An 18,836-nucleotide genomic window follows, 5' to 3' on the forward strand; every position below is an offset into this window, starting at 1 on the left:
ATGAAGTGAATTTAGATTGTGGGGCGCTGTAAAGTGTAAACTGTGAAACTGTGACGGGACTCATTGAGCTTCTTAAATACCAAACCCAACATTTTTAAGACAGCCGTCTCTACAATCGCTCACTTATTGAAACTGAATTCAGAGCATCGTGGGGCACTAACTAAGTCTGCTGAAAACATTTTTTAAGGGGGATAAATATTTTAAAGATCACCTATAACATCCAGCTGCTGAACTGAAACCCTGAGAGGATGTGGTGCAGACAGCACTCCCTGACATGTTGTCTGTAACATTTTCCAATGTGATGCCAAAGGAACAGCATCCAGAGCCTCGCTGGACACAAAGTCTTCTCCGACATCAAAGCTTGGATGCTATTTCAGTGTTTTATAAATATTTTCTTCTTGAACGTGAAGGAAAAAAATCCTCCGAAACAACATTTACAGCCACAAATCCACCTCCGACAGAGATCTTCAGCGTCAGTAAGCAGAAATATTCAGAACACTTTGGATCCAAACTTCCATGTGGACATGCAACAGTTCCCTCTGAACCAGAACCCCGGAGCATCATGGGTAACTGATGTCATCAGCGGCTCTTTCAGCCTCACAAAGAAAGAAAAAAACAATGCTTGCAGCTTGTGAATGAATTCAGACGTCAGGCGGATGATGAGACACAAACGTCCATCAGATCACTCAGATATCAGTGAGAGCAGCAGATACAACACAGAGGAGAGATTATTGATCTGTGCACAAACACTGAACCTGAAGAAGAAGAAGATCAGAAAGATACAAGCTGAATGTTTCAACTTCGTTAAACTGATAAAAGAAGTAAAAACAGAATCAGAGGAAAGTCCTGGATCATCACCACCAGAATAAAAACCTGAACAGCCGCCGCTGTGATTCACAGAGAAAAATAAACACATTATCATTATTATTATTATCATCTGTATACTTCTGAACCTCTGACTGAACACTCAACACAAATATCCACTAAATGATGTGGAAAAAAGTGGTTTGCTTCCGTCTACAGACTGTGACCTTTGACCTCCAGCAGCATGTGAGGTTTATTTTGTATTTAATATCCAGTATATTGTTCTTAAAATAAAAAATGTTTAAATGATGCCAAAGAAAAAATATTATTTTGTTTGGGGGTTTTCTGGTAAAATAGAATATATTCAGAAATCGTTGGAAAAACCATAAAAGATCAAATAAAATAGTAAAAATGTGCATTTGTGTGCAGCAGGATGCAGGTTTGACCTTTGACCTGCAGACAGACTTCAGGCCAAACAACCAGCAGTACAGAGAATACAGTCAGGCTTCATGTTGCAGCCAAAAACTGATTCCAAAATATGTTCCATGATTCACAACTGAAACGTCCAGTTTCCTGTCGTCGCGGATGTCTTCTCCTCACTTTAAAACATTTGTAGCAAAAAAACTACACGAATTTCAGATTTTCCCAAAACGAATTTAAACCAAAAAATTAATTCCGTAATTTAAACGAGGTCACGGACAGAGCACGTGCACCTGTACATGCATTATGGATTACATTTCAACAAAACAAGCGGATGAGGCTGAAAACAAACATCCTGCTGCAGCAGCAGCCGGACAAGAAACCCGGAAAACGGTGATTTTAAAGCAAATGTTTCATGAAACAGAAACGTTGTCAGGAGAACAGAGAGAGAAACAACCTGCAGATGTAAGCAGCAGCAGCAGGATGCAACATGTGTTATACATTCATCCCAAAACAAGCAGAGAGGCTCTCAGGTGAGGAAGAGGAAGAGGATGAGCGTCTGCATCATCTGAAACACACATTTGAATGTGCGCAAAATAACCGAAATATTTCTGATTCTGCAACATTAGAAGATGCAGGAGGAAGACACATTTAAATATATGAAATGCACTTTGAACTCTAAATATCCTGGTTTTATTTGTAGGCTTTAAACCCTCGGAGGACGCGCAGCCTGCAGGCACAACACGCAGCGGCTCACTTTTCACTTTTTCACTGCGACAAATATAAACTGTAGAAATATCTGTTGGAGATTCTGCAGAATCACAACCTGAAGACCAGCTGCAACAACAAACATGGTCACGATCATCTGAAGACACAGATACAGTCTCGTGCAGATATAAAACTTCAAAAAGAAGGAGGATGCGCAGAAACCAGCAGCATTAAATGTGGAGACATCTGCAGATGTAATGGTTTGATTTCATCTGCTTTTTAAATAGCCTACATGTCACAGCAGCTTCTAAAACACACACAACCACAGAGAAAGTGTCTTATACGTTTTATAAATGTGACGAATACACACCAGAGTGCAGACACAAGGAAACTAACGCTCAAATTCAGCTTTTAGTCAAATAAATAAATAAATAAAAGGCAAATCTGCAAATTTCAGCTGTTCTGAATTCAAATTAGATTTTATCTAAACAATCAGTCAAAGCGAAGAGGCAAAAAACGGAACCCAGAAGTCTCATTTATACAACACGGCGGAAGTGGCACCTTCAATTCTGAAGAATCCGCAATAAGATACATTTTTACTGGTTTCACCAGAAACAGTGGAATGAGATTAAAAAATATATAAAAAGATAAGTAAAAAAAATCAAACAGCTTCGGCAGAAAATATTCAAATGTGAAGCATTTAGAACCAAACAATAGCACAGAGCGAGAGTCGCCCACAGCAAGTGTCACACTGAGCCTTGAAATCTGAGTTTTGTTCAAGAAAAGGTAAAAATGGACTAAATTCTTCTGTCAAAGCACACCAGACAGTCTGAATGAGGCAACCCTAAACCAGCTCCACTTAAAATATTTAAATGCTGATCACAGCAGTTTCTAAAACCGAAAAAAGAACTAAAGTCCCTTTTACAAATATATAAACAGTGAAACATGGAAAATCTTACATTTTTAAAAGGAATATATTTCTGCAGTTTAAAGTTCATCTGTTAAAACAAGCGGCAACAGACAACATTGAAATCCGGATCACGGCAGCAACAGAACAGATCTGAACACTAAACACACTGGAGCTAAACCAAACTGACACCACGCAGCCAAAACAACACCAACGCCCAAATCCAGCAATTAATCTGACGATCATCGAAGAACAAACGCAACATCTGCAAGTTTAAATTCGACATTTAATCTTTTTCTGACACAATTTAAAGTTTGAGCTGTGAATTCAAACCAGCTTAAATGGGGGAAACGACACCAGCTGCACCAAAAGCTTCAAATGCGAATCTTTGTAAGAAGACATGAAGACACATGAAGTCGCTTTTACACATTTTGAAATGTGACGAATTTCAGGAAACACGCGGAGAACAAAACACCTCAAAATCTGACTTTTGTTTGAGAAAAGGCTGACAAATCTGCAAGAATACATTTCAGCTGTTTGCAACATAGTTTTGGTTTGATCTGCAAATAAGGATCCAAACACACACACACACACAAACAAACACACACACAACAACAAGCCAGAGCAGAAACAAAAACACGCTCAAATTCAGAACCAAAATCTGAGTTTTCTGCAAGAAATAAGGAAACATCTACACATTTAAAGAATAAATCAGATGTTTAAACACAGTTTGAGGTTTGAGATGTGAAATCAAAGCCAATGAAGCAACTGCAATACATTTAAGCCCCAGCAGCATTTGAATGATGTTAAAACAGCGCATGTGGTGATGGTCTGGGTGATTTCTGCACAAAAACACGCAGTAAAGCCCGCAGTGAGCCCCGCGGGCCGCAGCCTGCAGCGCCTCAGATTTCACTGTTCAAAAGGAGAAAATGTCACACAGTCAGTCAGGCTTCAGCAGCCTGAGCGCGACCTCTGGTTGCATCATTTGACACAGTTTTTCCACCCAAACGCGCGTAAATCTTTATGCGTAAAAGCGTTACGCACACGCGCTGCTGCGGCGCAGTTTTCGCTGTGTGTGCGTAAACAACAAGAAGCAAAATCCCCCCCAAAAAATAAACAAAAGACACTCATGTGGACGAGAGGGAATATTTCAGAAGTTTTGCTGTCGTCATTGAAATCACGGCCTTCAAAAGCATCTGTATTGTAAGTGATGTTTGCTGTCCAATAAAAGCATAAAATGATTTGGAGCAGTGAAGAACCGCGTTAATAAAACTCCAAATTATATTTCAAATTCAGAATAAAAGCTAATTTTACTGTAAAATGTTAAAATAATGATTAAAAAATAAGAACTAAATGTATTTTTTTTTCATTTAAGTACCTGGTGGTATAAACATTGACAACACGGAGGTCAGGAGTAAAAGAAGACAAAAGGATATGCGTTAGTTATGAATACAACCTATTCTTTTATTTTTATTTTTTTTATGATTAAAACATTTTTTTCTCTTTTTTTTTACTTCTGTAAGCGACAAACACGGGAATAAGAATAAGACCACAATAGTATCACAACCATGAAAAATTGTTTTTAGAGACGACAATTAAAGGACAATCATTCCAAGTAGTATTAGATAATGAGGCATTTTTTTCTTCTGTCAAACAAACGGGGTTTTACATTGTTCTTCTTTTTAGAAAAGAAGGAAACCCCTAAATTCAAATTACAAATAGACATTGTTTTCTCTCTCTTTTACTAATTATACAAAAAAAAAAAGTAGAAGAAGAAGCGTGAAGGTCCGTTGTTACCGACGATCACGTTTACAGTCAAAGAAAGCAAATCACAGGCTGCCACCGCGGAAAATATCCATCAAACAACGAGATATTCACGCTCAAAATTCAGTTTTTAAATCAGAATTTTTCTGTTAGATGAGGAGTTAAATTCACGCTGTTTCCAACGCAGTTTTAACCTTTAACCTGAAGACGAGGCGGATTAAGGCGAAAGACCTCCAGCTGCACCAACAAAACATTCATGTGTAAATCATTTGAAATCGGCGCCCACCAAACTCCATTCAAATTTCTGCTAATTCAAGAAATCTAAAGATTTCCTCAAATAAATTCTATAAAAATCTCGTTTAAATGGACATTTTCTGCAGTGAGGGAGGCATAATTTACCCCTCTATTCATTCACTCACTCATTTATCCATTCACTCTAATTCCTACGACATTAGGCCTCTGTAAGCTGAATAATGAACTCTAAATTTCCTAAAAACCGATTCTTTGGTCTATAAAAAGTACATGAGCAGTTCTTGAACTGGGAAATGAAATAATGGAGAAACAGCCTCAGGACTTTAACGGCGGGAGTCGCTTAAAAAAAAAACACATTTCAATGTATAGAAAATAATAATCAAAAAAGAAAATTAGTGTTTAAATTTTGTCAAATAAAAATCATTCTCCGCCGCTTCTTTTCTAACCAGCATGATACCTGATAATACTGCAAACATGCGGGCAAAAACCGGCTATTAGAGATATTATTATTATTATTTTAACCTTTTTTAAATCTCAAAATTAGACAAAACTATTTTTAAATACACATTCTATTAAAAGTAATGCCTTCTCGAACAACAACAACAACAGAAAAAATCAGCCTATCATCATTCTCTCTGTTTTAGCTCAAGTCACATTGCACGTCGCTGACTGACAGTACTATACAGAGACACACCCCGGACACTTATAGTAACAGACATTATGTACACAGAAATTAAAACTGCAGCAGAAGATGGAGCAGGAGAAGAAGAGATAATAATAATAATAATAATTATAATAATAATAATAATATTAAAAAATACCTGGAAACTTCAGGGCTGCTTTCTGTGAGTTTCTCTGCTGCTCTTTTTTGTTTTGCAGTTTAAGTCTCTCTTCTTTTTTTCTATAGTAGGTAGTTTATAATAATTTTGTTTTTGTTTTTTACAATGTAAATGTTCAGTGTAAAATGTTCAACTTACAGTTCCAGTCATTTTAAGAGTTTCACTCCTTCAGGGGTGGAATGGGGAGGATGGATGGATGGAGAGGTGAGGTAAGGTGGAGGGGTGAGGGTTTAGTGTGTTAGTGTATAAGTGGGTTGGAGGTCGAGCCCTGGTTTTGATGCGTAAAATAGTCAGACAAACCCCCGGAAAGTCCCGAGGAGAAGGCCGGCAGAGAGCCGGACAGAGCCGGCCTCAGAGAGTCACAGGGCAGCGAGGAGGACGGAGCCTGCGGGGAATTGGAGGCCGATGCCCGGGCGGCCTGCAAGGAGCTGGACTGCGTCATGGACGGGTGCGGGACGTGGGGGAAAAAGTAACTTGTCTGCCCGGCCAGCAGGTTAACCGAGCACGGGTTCAGGGAGTAAGTGGCCCCGGAGCAAGGCACGGAGAGGCCACAGGGCACCGCCGAGGCCGCCAGGGCCGCAGCCGTCAGGTGGTGCGTCGCGTAGGGGAGATCCGCGCCAACCAGCCGGTCCATGCTGAGCCCGTTGGAGGACGGGAACGACGAGTGGTTGCTGGCCATGTTCTGGGTGAGCATGGTGCTGTAGGACATGGGGTGACCGGGGTAGCCCGAGGGGGTCCCGTTGTAGCCCAGGGTGCTGCCGGCCCGCGGGTGATGCAGGGAGAGGAAGGGAGACATGGGCCAGTACAAGGAGCCGGCACGGTCCATGAAGGTCAGCCCGGAGGTCAGGCGGGCGCCCCGCTTGAAGGCCAGCTTGGCCCGGGAGGTGGTGGACCGCCGCCGGAGCTTCCCGGTGGTTCCACCGATGAAGACGTCGTCGCTGCTGGGGTCCAGCATCCAGTAGTTCCCTTTGCCCGGGTCGTCGTAGTGCCGCGGCACCTTGACGAAGCATTTATTCAAGCTGAGGTTGTGCCGGATGGAGTTCTGCCAGCCCTGCTTGTTCTCCCGGTAGTACGGGAAGTTTTTCATGATGAACTCATAAATGCCGTTGAGGGTGAGCCGCTTCTCCGGGCTCTGCCTGATGGCCATCATTATCAAAGCGTTATAACTAAAAGGAGGTTTTTCGTACTTGCCGCTTTTCTTCTCTCCGTCCTTCCCTCCGGCGCCGCCGTCCCCGTCTTTCCCGTCCTTCTTCTCCTCCTGCTTCTCCTTCTCGTCCGGGCAGCTATCCTGGCTCGAGGAGTCACTTTTAGGATCCGCTTTGCTGTCCTGCTGCTCGGCCGGGAGAGGAGCTTTCTGCTCGGCTTCGTCCACGCCACCGGGCCGGTGGTGGTTCTGGTGGTGGTGGTGGTTTTGGTGGTGATGCTGGTTCTGATGGTTGTTGTTGTCGCTTTGCACGGCCTCTGGCACCAAACTGTTTATACTGAACGACGATTTAGGAATCATTTTCACCTCTTTGCGCTCTCCCATATCCAACATCACCGGGCAATAAGGGGGGAAAATGGCAACGACCAAAAGCGACGAACACAGCTGGGTTTCAATCTGTCCTGTCTCTGCCTGCGAACCCGGACGGGAAGGAAGGAAGGGGGAACGATAGGAAGAAAGAAAGTATAGCCCAACAAACTATTTCATGTTCGGTTTGGGGAGAGAAAGGGAAACACACACACACAACACACATGTACACACACATCGATAGGAGACAGATAGCTGCAATTAATTAGGGAGCCACAGCCACTAAAGCAAGTAAAAAACATTGGTTGGACCTTTCCAGTCCTCAGCCAACCAGGGGAACATTAGTATTAAATATTAAGGCGTCCTCTGCGCTTTCAGCCAATCATGACGCACAGGGAAACACACACATCCACCAATGCCGTGCACGCTGCAAAAGATGTCTTTTTTTTGTATGTGCTATTGAGTCTAAAAATCATAGTTCGATCAAAATAAAGGTGAAAGTCTGACAGATTGTTTTTGAATTGTTATTGTTTCAAAAGCGAAACGATTGTTTTGGTTGTTGTGTTGATTGTTTTGCATTTTTATGTGGAAACTAGTGTCCCCAGCTCACATTTTAGCATCATTTTAAAACACAATCACGTTACCAGTCAAATAAATTGAACTTTATTTGAAGATTCATAATTTCCAACATTATTGTGTATTTTTCGGATCCTTTCTGGACAAAGATTAGACTTTAAGAGCGTCATACACGCCCAGAATGAGTCGCCAAATAGGACACTTTTTGCAGCGTAGAAAACACACTCACCCCTATCAACACTTGCCTGCCTTCCCCTCACCCCTCCCTTCTCTCATTCTCTCCCCCACCTAAACTAAAACCGTCGCTGGAAAACACACACCGTGCATGCGTACACCCAAATCCCCGCCGCTCCTATTTACACTCCTCCGATTCAAATATTTTCCCCTTCGGCGTGTTCAAAACTGTTTACATCCAGACTTGGAGGGAAAATAAACAGAGGAGAGGGGATCTGGAGGGCACGCGGACACGGTCAGGACACGCGGAGGTGATTTGTGTGTCAGATCGCAGCAGACTGTACGGCACAGAAAGGCTACGGGCTGTTTCTCCAAAGCCGATTCTCCGTGCGTAAAATGTGCGTAAAATATGCGCCGGAGATGCGTAAACACGGTGTCTGTCATTTCAGTCTGCTGCTTCCTGGAAGGTTTTTTAGATTCCTCCCGGTGGTTCCATGTTGGAGGACAATTTGACAACACCACAAAGTGAACTGGAGGCAGAAAGACACGCAGTTGAATGTTGAATGAATAAAAGACTGAAAGAGTGGAGAGCTGGAGGCCGCCGGCGGAGACGCGCGGGTCATTTATAAAAACGACGATTTAATACCAAAATGTGTTTTTAGCATTTTGAATTATTACTGATATTTGTGAAAACATTTAATATTATTTATAACCTCTGCAGGATGATTATTTGTATATTTCTAACAGGATTTCTTTCGGAAAACATCTCGACACATTACATCTCAAGTCTAATGTTAATACTTTGGTGATATAGTTACTACCATCCACCACTGTGCCTGATAGTACTACTCTTCTTATATACAGTCTGTGGTACTACTACAGGTACCAACTGCACCACTACTCCCTCATGTACTGCTGCTACAATGATACACACTGAGCATTATGTTCTTGGGATTTTATTAACCTGAAGACACTTATATTTATTTATATTAAACATTTATTTTGTTGGCTGATTAAAGTATATGTTGCACACAATGAATATTTAAATTTGACTTATTTTAGACCAAGTAGTTTATTTGTTCTTTGCAGTGAAACTAAATTATCTTTAGAGGTTTACACACAATAGCATATAATAATAATAATAATAATAATAATAATAATAATAATAATAATACTTTGCTAAATATATTTCCTACGGAGCTGCTACACAATACTACCAGAGCTGCTGCCATCACTGCTAGTACACCAATATATTAGTACTTCTTATACTACTTGCAGTAAATCATTACTAGATTATTATTCTCACTGTTACAGTTATGAATAAGGTTTTCAATTAAATAAAAAAAACGGGTTTATTAGTATTATTCTAACAGCTGCTACTAACAGTATTACTACATAGAAGTGTTGTTTTTAAGACATGACCACGAGGTCTGCAAACATGTGACCAACATAAATAAACACTGATGTTTCTCCTCAGCGATTAAATGTGTTTACAGATATTTTGTTATTGTTACTGATATTAAAGGAAACACAAGATATTATATTCAGCTTCTGTTATTACAACCACTGCGGTATTATTACTGCCACCACAGTTAACACTGCAGTTACTGCTGCTGTGGTGATGAAATGTTCTGCTACATTCACTTTAGTGTTACTGTTATTATCAGCCTGCTAATATCAGTATCGTTCATTCATATTATAGACAGAGCTGTTGTTGCTACCGCTTTCCCCACACAGCAGTCCTGCATGTATGTGACCACATAATGAAAATGAAACAAGCATATAATTAACAAAAAGATGCGAACTCAACAAAATAAAAGCTTCTGAAGGAAAGATGCTGCAACAACACAGCAAGTTAAACTTAAACACGTTGATCTGAGACACGTGGAGGCAAATCTGTGAGTCCACAACAGTTAATTTAACACTTTTAAGGCGGTTTGAAAGCATCAGAGTGACGTTTTAACTGTAAAAACAATCATTATTGTCGCTGAAATTACAAAAACTTAACCTGGGGACGTGTTGGCTCTGAAACAACAAAGTAAGGAGTCTGATGATACATTTATTCAGGACTTTCCTGTCACTCAGTTATTTAAAATCACTTGGAAATCTGCCAATACACAGAGAACAACGCAAAGTGTGTCCGAAGTGGTGAAAATCTGCCAATCAAGGAGATCAATCTCTTCAGAATCGAAAGTTTCCTCCAGTTTAACAAACTGAACACAAACTAAAGATATCCGTGTCTTCCTTCCTTCCCCCTGGAGGAGCAGCTGAAGGTCGGACCCATGGAGCCGCTTTTACTCACAGAAACCCTGAAGGGTCACTGAGCCGTTTGAGCTCCGCGACCAGACACAGATGTGAGGTTACTTTCTCTCAACAGGCTGATCTGCAGATCTGAAGTAAAGGCTGCGAGTCTCTCACATTCTGCTGATTAATAATAAATACAGGGAATATGTGAGACAGATGAAGGCGGAGCACGCAAACAACATCCAACAATTTACGTAAAACTAGTGATTTTATTTCAGTTCTCTGTGAACCGCAACATTAAATCTGCAGCAGCTGATTAAAACATAAAATATCAGTTTTAACTAAAACATTTAAATCCATTTGAATGAATCTCCATTGTTTGTCTGTCTGAACGTGTTTAAGTAGATGTTTCTTTCTCGTTCTTTTCCGTAATTTGTTGTTTGTTTGATGCTTTTACACTATAGAGTTATTCTCTTATTTGTTTTATTATTATTATTATTATGGTATTTGGACATTAATGACACAAGTGTGTGAGCAATGAAGGCAGAACTTCAGACAATGGGGCGGGGGCAATGCAAACATAAGACTGTAAAACATCATTTAAAATGCAATATTATAGTTTATTATTAGGCTGACTACTAAAGTAAATGCATAAATAATAATATTAATTGACCCAAAGAAAACCACAAGGTCCACTTACTTGGCTTTTCCGGAGCTCTCAGTCACATCTCGTGGCCTTTAACAATTAACTTTTAGTTGAACGCTCATTAAAAAAAACAAGCAAGTCATTTTGTTTTGTCAAAGAATAAACCTCATAATAATAATAATAATAATAATAATAATAATAATAATAATAATAATAATAGGATGCAGTGTGTAACTAACACCTTCCTTTATCTTCCGTCCTGAATGCGCATTTTGCGTCCGTTCATAGAATCTATTTTGAGGAATATTGTTGTTTTTCGTCATGCTTTTATTTTGATGGGGTAGTTTTACTTGCTGCTCGTTTGTCAGCTTCTCTGTGACTCAGTGAACTAAACATACTGCTTGTTTATTTATTGTTGTTGTTGTTAGTTTGCTCACAGAAGCTGAAGATGTGAGCGCAGTTTGGACCGTTCACCGGCTCTGCCTATGTTTTCTGCAGCATCCAACAGGACTGAGGAGGAGGAGGAGGAAGAGGAGGAGGAGGAGGAGGTGCAGAAAAAATACATCCATCCAGCCCCAGAGAGAGAAACCCTTGAAACAAACTGTGGTGTTTTAGCGTCCATTTCACCTGCAGGTACGTCACGAATCGTCTCTGTTTCCGGTCTGATTTCATTATTTCCTGGGATTGAACCTGTAAAACAAAAGCAGCAGGTGGATTCACCAGAGAACATTTGCAGTGTGACGGATGAAAGATATTTACTTGTCCTTGTCTGTTTTGTTGGTCACCTAACAACTAGGAGGTTTCAAGTTGAACCAGACTCAATTCGTTTTTGTCTGAACTTTAAAAACACAACGTACATCCTCCAAAGTGCAGTGCTCAGGAGAGTGACAGAGAAACCAGACTCCACATGTTCTCCATGTTCTTTTACATCACATTTAAAAAGCACATATGTGCAGTGTGACCTGCCAGGGAGTTTAACTTTATTGTCAAACCAACCAGACTCCATTCATTTTCTACAGAATTTTAGAACACATTTAAAAGCTTTAAAAGGATAAGAGGTTGACTCATGCCTCTTCTGTTGGCCATCTAACAATTGGGAGTTCAGAACAGCCCAAACCAGACTCCATTCATATATTTCTGATTTGTAAAGCATGTGTAAAAGTTCAAATTTTCAGCGTGACCTACGAGCTGTCTTGTTTCTTCTGTCAACTACCAACTGGGACTTCAGATTCAACCAACCCAGACTCCATTGATTTTCTTCCAAATTTTAGAAGACACTTAAAAGGCTGAAATCTGCAGTGTGAAGGGTGCGGGAGGTGGAACCCCCGTGTCTCTTTTGTTGGTCAACTATTTCAAATTGGTACTTACCAGACGTGGTTCATTTCTCTCCTGAATTTGCATCGGAGAGAAGGGACTCTCACCTCTTCTTGTTGGTGAACTACCAACTGTGTACAAACTCAGGACATTTAAAACATTTGTATTTCCTTAGAAAGGTAAAACAAAGTTGTGGCAACAAAGAGCTGCTGCTACAACAAGTAAGTTTCGAACTAAACTTCCCTATTAAAGTGATAAACATCTGACTGTTATTTAAATCTATGAGGAAACATTAAACATGTACAGCCTCCAGGTGTCCATCACAATGACATACTTGTTTGCAGCTTTAAACGTTTTTCTTCAATACAATAATTAAACTATGGACTTTATGCTCTTTAATCTTGATTTAAAAAGGTCAATCTACAGAACTACATTTATTGACTGATGTGTGTTTGGGTGGAACAAAAAGAGGGAAGAAACATGAAGGTGATCTCTGACCTCCATCATAACTAATATTTCAACCATCATTAGAAACAAAACTTCATTCTTTTTTCATGGATTATATTTAAACATCTGCTTTCAACTTTAAATCTGCAGTCAAAGGGAAACACAGAAAGATGTTTTATTCAGCAGAAACTTAAATATTGATCAATGAAGCCGAAGGAGTTGCCGATCCAGAAGAGTTTCAAAGCATTAAGGGGTTCAACAGGTTCTGTAGGGAGTCCTCGATCGCTTAAAGGGGTTTGTTAGGGAGTTCTTGGAGTTCTCAACGGGTTTCAGGGGTTCCCAAGTCAAATCTAATGTTATTAAGAGGGTTCCTTAAAGTAATACTTCACCCCCAAACGGAACATTTGTATCTCAATAACTCGCTATGTGTTGCCTTGAATTCTTCAAGGAAACTGTTTTACTTGCACGCCCTCTACGGAGAACCCAAAAGCAGAGAAAGTTCACTTCCAGATTTCAAGGTAACACATGGTGAGTAATTGAGATAAAGAAGAGACATTTGGGTGTGAAGTATCCCTTTAAAGAGGGTTTGTAAGGTTTTTATAATTGCTCAAAGGGTTTTAGGGGGTTCTTTAAGGGGTTCTAGCTGCTCTTAAAGGGTCCGTTGAGTTCTTGAGGAGGTTCCACTGACTCCTAACAAGGGTTGTAACAGGGTTATGGAGGTCTTAAGGAGATTCCAGGGTGTTCCTGTGGTTCTTATAAAGAATAAAGAATGCTTAGTGGCCTCCTCGGGGTCTAGAAGCTGTGTAAGACTTATTATAGGGTTCTTATAGGGGTACTAGCACCCCTTAAAGGGTTCCTTGGGTTTGTATAGTGGGGTTTATAAAGGGGTTCTAGAAGTTCATAAGGGATTTCAGGGGTTCTTGGCAAAGCCCAGGAGGTTTTTTTTAGAGATATTCAGACTCCTATGGGGTTAAAGGAAGTTTAGGGGTTTCTTAAGCGGGTCCATATCGTCATGAAACTGGTTCCTGTGTGTTTTTAAAAAGGGGTTCAAGAAGTCTTGACGGTGTTTAGGAAAAATGTTACAAGGTTTATTGATTCAGTTTTTCTTTTAAGGGGTTTGGTGGTATTCCAGGACATTTAAGGGGGTATATAACAAAAGACAGGTTGGTGACATCGTGAAGTGGCGTTGGATCATTGGAGCTGTTGTCCTCACCACCATCGCCATCATTGAAGTTAGCTTCTCCCGGTTAGCATTTCTTCAGTGTCCATTGTTCAAGAGGTTTTTACCGGAAGCCAAATCACATTACAGGGATAAAAAGGAAAGTATGCGACTCTTAAAGGTGTACTGGAGGTTTTTAATGCGGCTTCAGGTAAATGACTTGTCACACGGAACCAAACGGACCTCGTTGATCCAGTTTGACCCACTAAGGAGGAATGAAGGACGTTAATCTGCAGAATGTGTTTCCTCTGAGTCTAAAGGATTTCTCAACGAGCCGGCTGCATGTAAACAGCCTCAGTATTATTGTCATTGTGATTATTGGCTTTAAGGCTCAGAGGAAAGTTGTGAGCAAATAAATGAGAAGGATCAGCAGAGAGGACAGAGGGCGCCCCCTAGAGGCGGAAACAGAAACTACACTACAGCCAATAGTTTAAATTCAGTCTCATCGATTTACTTTAACGTTTTATCTTTGATTGATTGGTTATTCTTGTGTCACGCTCTTCTAAGCTTTTATTTGATTTCATCTCGAGGGATAAAAACATTGAAATTAGACTCCAGAAGAAACTTTCTTTAAAATTGAGGAAGAAAGCAAACATGATTCGACATATTCAACTTTTGAGACGTGAAGCTGAGATCTGTTTTCTATCAGATAAGTTAATGTATAAAATAAGTGAATGTTATAATATGAGTGTTTTAGATACACGCGTCTGATGAACACGTGTTAACAGATCAAACTCTCAGGTTAGATGCGTTAAAGGAGCCAAATAAACGCGTAAATAAACACTGAAGTTCTGAATTTGTGAATTATTTCTTCTATATAAATGAAATCTTGATAATAGCACTCTTCTTTCATCTCTGCTCATTGTGGCGTTTCATTGTGCTTTTATAATAATCTGATAATATCACCGTTGTGTTCTTCTTGTATGATATAATAACCTCATTATTTCAGTGTCCTGGTGCCACAGCGACGTTATTTCATTATAATGCCGTAATGTTTCTTTCAGCATGCGTTCAAACGAAAGGTGAAAGTGTTACACAAGTTTATTCAAACTCAAATGATGTCCGATTAGAAACAAAACGGTAAACTCTCACTATTTTCTTATTTTATTTCTTATGAGTGTAAATGTGTGTAAAAGAGATCAATAAATCCTGCAGCTTTTAGTGCCACAAACTCGCATTATGTGCACTGATTCAGTCATTTTGTTAACCCAATAAACATTTCACATTTAAATATATTAACACTAAATAACATCAGAATCAGCATTTAAAAACTCATTTAAAAAATGTGCAAAACATTGTTTTTGTTTTGGGCATGTTTGAGTGCTAAACCGATTGTATGAAGAGGATGAACACGGTGGAAATACATTTTAAATCCTCTGCAAGCAGCTGAAGCTTCAGTCTGTGGAAAAAAAACCGACTTATTTTGCAAATAAAAACATTCTGATATTCTTTACTTCAAAAACAGTCTGTGCAGTGATGCATGCAACATTAAACTGGTTGTTGAACTGGTTAAACTGGGTTTAAAAAAAAAAAATCTGCAGCAGAAACAGACATTTGTGTCTCGGATCTCCTGCTGGTTTCTGTATTTTCTTGTCGCCGTGAGCTTAATGGTGAAGCGAGAACCAGACGGAGGCCTGGAGGGACAAAAATGTGTCCAATACAAAAAAGAAATAAGGGTCACAGTGAAGCAGTTGGTCACTCAGTTCATTAATACTAGAGCCAAGATATCACAATCCGTTTTAACGTCATTTAATTAAACCTTTCATTTGTTATAAAGTACATTAATGTCCCTTAAATACAGTCAGATGTTATTAAGGGAAATGTAAGACTTAATCAAAACAGATTACATTTCTGATTTAAATCGCATTATATTCATGAGGACAACAAACATTTAAGAAGCTTTTAACATGTTAAATAAATGTTATCGATCCTGTTGCAACAGTTAACATCAACACTGGGTATTAATATTTCACTATTTTGGGTATAAATTGTATTTTCTTTTTAGTTACTGTTCTGTGTGCATGGAATCGATTATATTTACTTTAAGTAATTTTCTAATTAAAATTATTACTACAATTAAATACAAATTATTACAATAATATACTAAATATTACAGTAATATACCTTAGTTGGCTCGGCTCAGATTTTTAGTTATAGTTATCTATTTATTTTACTTTAAATATTTTGTGTTTATTCAACATGTGCTAAAGTGACGTATTTTTCCACCAAACCTTGATGCTGAATTTGTGTAATTGATGTTGAACCTTTAAACTTTATCTGAGAATCTGTAAACCAAATCAACAAACACCTCCAGCAGTGAAAACATGAATTCATGCAGGGGGAAAAACGGCCTCGGATTATTAAATTTAAAAAAAAGAGGACATGTGAGTGAAGGTGCAGAGAAGAAGAACTTCCTGCTGCCCTGCAGCACAAAAACAAGCAGGACAATCATTAGCTGTGTTGGCGCCGCAGGGTTAATGGTTCAATCAATGTCAAGCGCTGAAAATAAACTTTTGAACCGGACAATCTGCCGGCTGGAGCCCGCAGGCTCAAACTGAGAGCGCCGGGAGGAGACGAGGCTCATTACTGCACCGACAGCGCCCCCGTGCGGCCGCAGGAGGAACTACACATCTGCCTCATCAGGTATCAGACAGGAGGGAAAGCACTAAAACCACTCAGTTAGGAAAAAGGGCCCGCATGTACTGTTTTAGTATTATAAATTATATTATTATTATTATATTATTATCACTCAGATTAATGTAAAAGAAGGACACCCTCAAAAAGGTTGAGAAAGAATTTAATTGATTCTCTATTTTTGTCCATATTGTATTCTCTTTGGCGTCCAAATGCATTTCTATTTGTTCCCGTTACCTCCTCTGAGATTATATTCTATGGTACAACATACTTCCTTCTTTTTATCTAGCTTTGAAATGGTACCATATCATTTATGTCTTTACTATAGATTTGATTCTTTACATCTTGTAATGTACGTAATTTAGTGCAAATACTAACAACACAAACTATACAGAAAAACATAACCATATATACTTTTGATATGTTTTCTTGCATGTTCTTGTTGAAACTTTGTCCAATTGTGTGTTTTCTTGCGCTGCTGTTAGTTCGTAGTTTTGTTTTGTATAAGTAATGAATCAGATTGTGTGGATCCAGCAGTAGACCGACTGAAAACATATTGTACTTTACTGTTATGAGAAGAGGAAAGTTTGGAAGTTTGTAAAGTTCGCTTTGCATTTTTGTGGCAGGAGGTGAAATGCTGCCCCCTGTTTGGAGCACGAGCACACACACACACACACACACACACACACACACCAAGTGAAAAATAAGTCAAGAAACATAAATATAGATTCGAAAACACAACAGAAATATGAAAATGTGCAATATATCTGTTTTTAAAGCAGAGTAAGTGGAAGAAGGTGAGTTTTTGTCAGAGTTGGCTCTGGCTATTACCTGGAGATACTGATTCACTGACTGAATGAAAACTATGACCCGTTCTGGATCAATAAATCGATGGTGTTGCACAACATGTGAGGAAGAAAAAGAATCCGAAAGTTGATGAAATGTGGAAATATTTAATTAAAAACATTTAGTGCAATTCAATCAAAGTAATGAGTTTGCTTTAAATCCTCTACATTACGTTTCATAATCTGCTTTATTGTAAATGCAGTGAAGAAATCTTACAGTAATCAGTACAATGATTTTTACTTAATACAAAAATATGAAGAGTTTTAATTTAAAACCTTGAATACAAACATCGTCCTAATCAATGATGAAGTTACGTCACATGTTTATGATGTTTATGATTCATAAACTCTGAATGACTCTCACTCAAATCACTTCAATTGGCTTTAATTCCCCCAAAACTGAATGAAGTGTTTGAACTCCTGATTTCTCTCAAACGTCTTAATCTGACTCATTATTTTTAATGATTGACTTATTGATCTGATTGAATGCAGGAGGCGATGAGTCTGAAGATGTTTGGATTTGTTGCTCATTAATAAATAAATGGAATTCGTTTCCAAAAAAAACATTGAATATCATTAACCAAAGTTCATCTTTTAAAAATCACTGGAGCATCGTCTGCGTTAATGTTTCCAAATGTGACACATTTGTTTGCATTGATTTGCCGTCTGTCACTTTTCAGAAAAGGTGGAGATCAAAACCCTTCAGACGAAGTCGCTTCAAAAGTGTTTTAGAATCAAAAAACACACACGAGCAGATTCTCAGCCGAGGTAAAGAGAATGTTAACCGGCAGACGTGACATCCATCTGTCGCTGCGTTTCATTCACAAAAACATGGAGCCGGTTTGACAAACACTTTGACTCTGAGATTAAACTGATAGTTTTCAGATAGACGTCGAAACTAATCTGAGGAGTTCTGGATAAATGTGTGCGAGCGAGATGTTTACCTGCTGCAGGAAGGGATTAGATCCAAACCTGTGACGTACCCCGGATGGAAGTAGCAGCAACACGACTATTAATCGAGCAAGTTTCACCAAACAGGAGCGAGGAATTGTTCGGCGGAGCTCGAGTTAAGTTAAATATTTTCTACTCGACTGTTGAAAGGTCAAGAATGAATCTTGCGCTCATCTTCAATCACTGGTTTCTTTATTTCCTGTGAGGCACTTAAATAAAAAGCACTTTGTAAGTAAAACTATTTCCACTTAGCATCTGATAAGGTTTTTGTGACTCCTGCGTCTGGGAAGAGATAAACCTCATTATTCAAATATTAATGTCTTGGTCAGCTCAACTATTTGGCGGAGGAAAGAGAGTCGTGATGAGTCAAAATAAAGTTTTACTTCTTCGTGAAAAACTTCCTGAAGACGCTCCTCTTCGACTTGTCTCTGCTCGCGGTGTCGTCTGTTAGCTGGGGGGTCACAGTGTGGGGGTCCTGGGCATCGTGGTGGGGCGGCGGCACTGAAGAGGGACGGTGTTGATCGCTCTCTGTACCTGCGGAGCAATAACTAACAGTTAATTCACACGCTCGCTGATAACCGG

General features: G+C 39.4%; 2 protein-coding genes across 2 annotated transcripts in view; both read right to left on the bottom strand.

Moving 5' to 3' along the window:
• Nucleotides 1–4,483: 4,483 nt before the first annotated feature.
• Nucleotides 4,484–7,515, bottom strand: foxg1a (forkhead box G1a). The gene has a single exon (XM_029461421.1). It carries the CDS (start codon nucleotides 7,229–7,231, stop codon nucleotides 5,933–5,935), a length of 1,299 nt encoding a protein of 432 aa, XP_029317281.1. The 5' UTR covers nucleotides 7,232–7,515; the 3' UTR covers nucleotides 4,484–5,932.
• A 9,886-nt stretch (nucleotides 7,516–17,401) lies between these two features.
• The window catches only part of sptbn5 (spectrin, beta, non-erythrocytic 5), a 33,792-nt gene continuing 32,357 nt past the window's right edge, over nucleotides 17,402–18,836 (bottom strand). The window contains 1 exon segment of the mRNA XM_029461165.1: nucleotides 17,402–18,788. Coding sequence (XP_029317025.1) covers nucleotides 18,634–18,788 — 155 coding nt within the window. The 3' untranslated portion in view covers nucleotides 17,402–18,633.

Source organism: Cottoperca gobio, chromosome 22 (assembly GCF_900634415.1).
Source record: "Cottoperca gobio chromosome 22, fCotGob3.1, whole genome shotgun sequence".
Classification (NCBI taxonomy): domain Eukaryota; kingdom Metazoa; phylum Chordata; class Actinopteri; order Perciformes; family Bovichtidae; genus Cottoperca; species Cottoperca gobio.

Coding starts and splice junctions, on each gene's coding strand:
- foxg1a (XM_029461421.1), bottom strand. CDS start 7,231: ATGTTGGATATGGGAGAGCGCAAAGAGGTGAAAATGATTCCTAAATCG.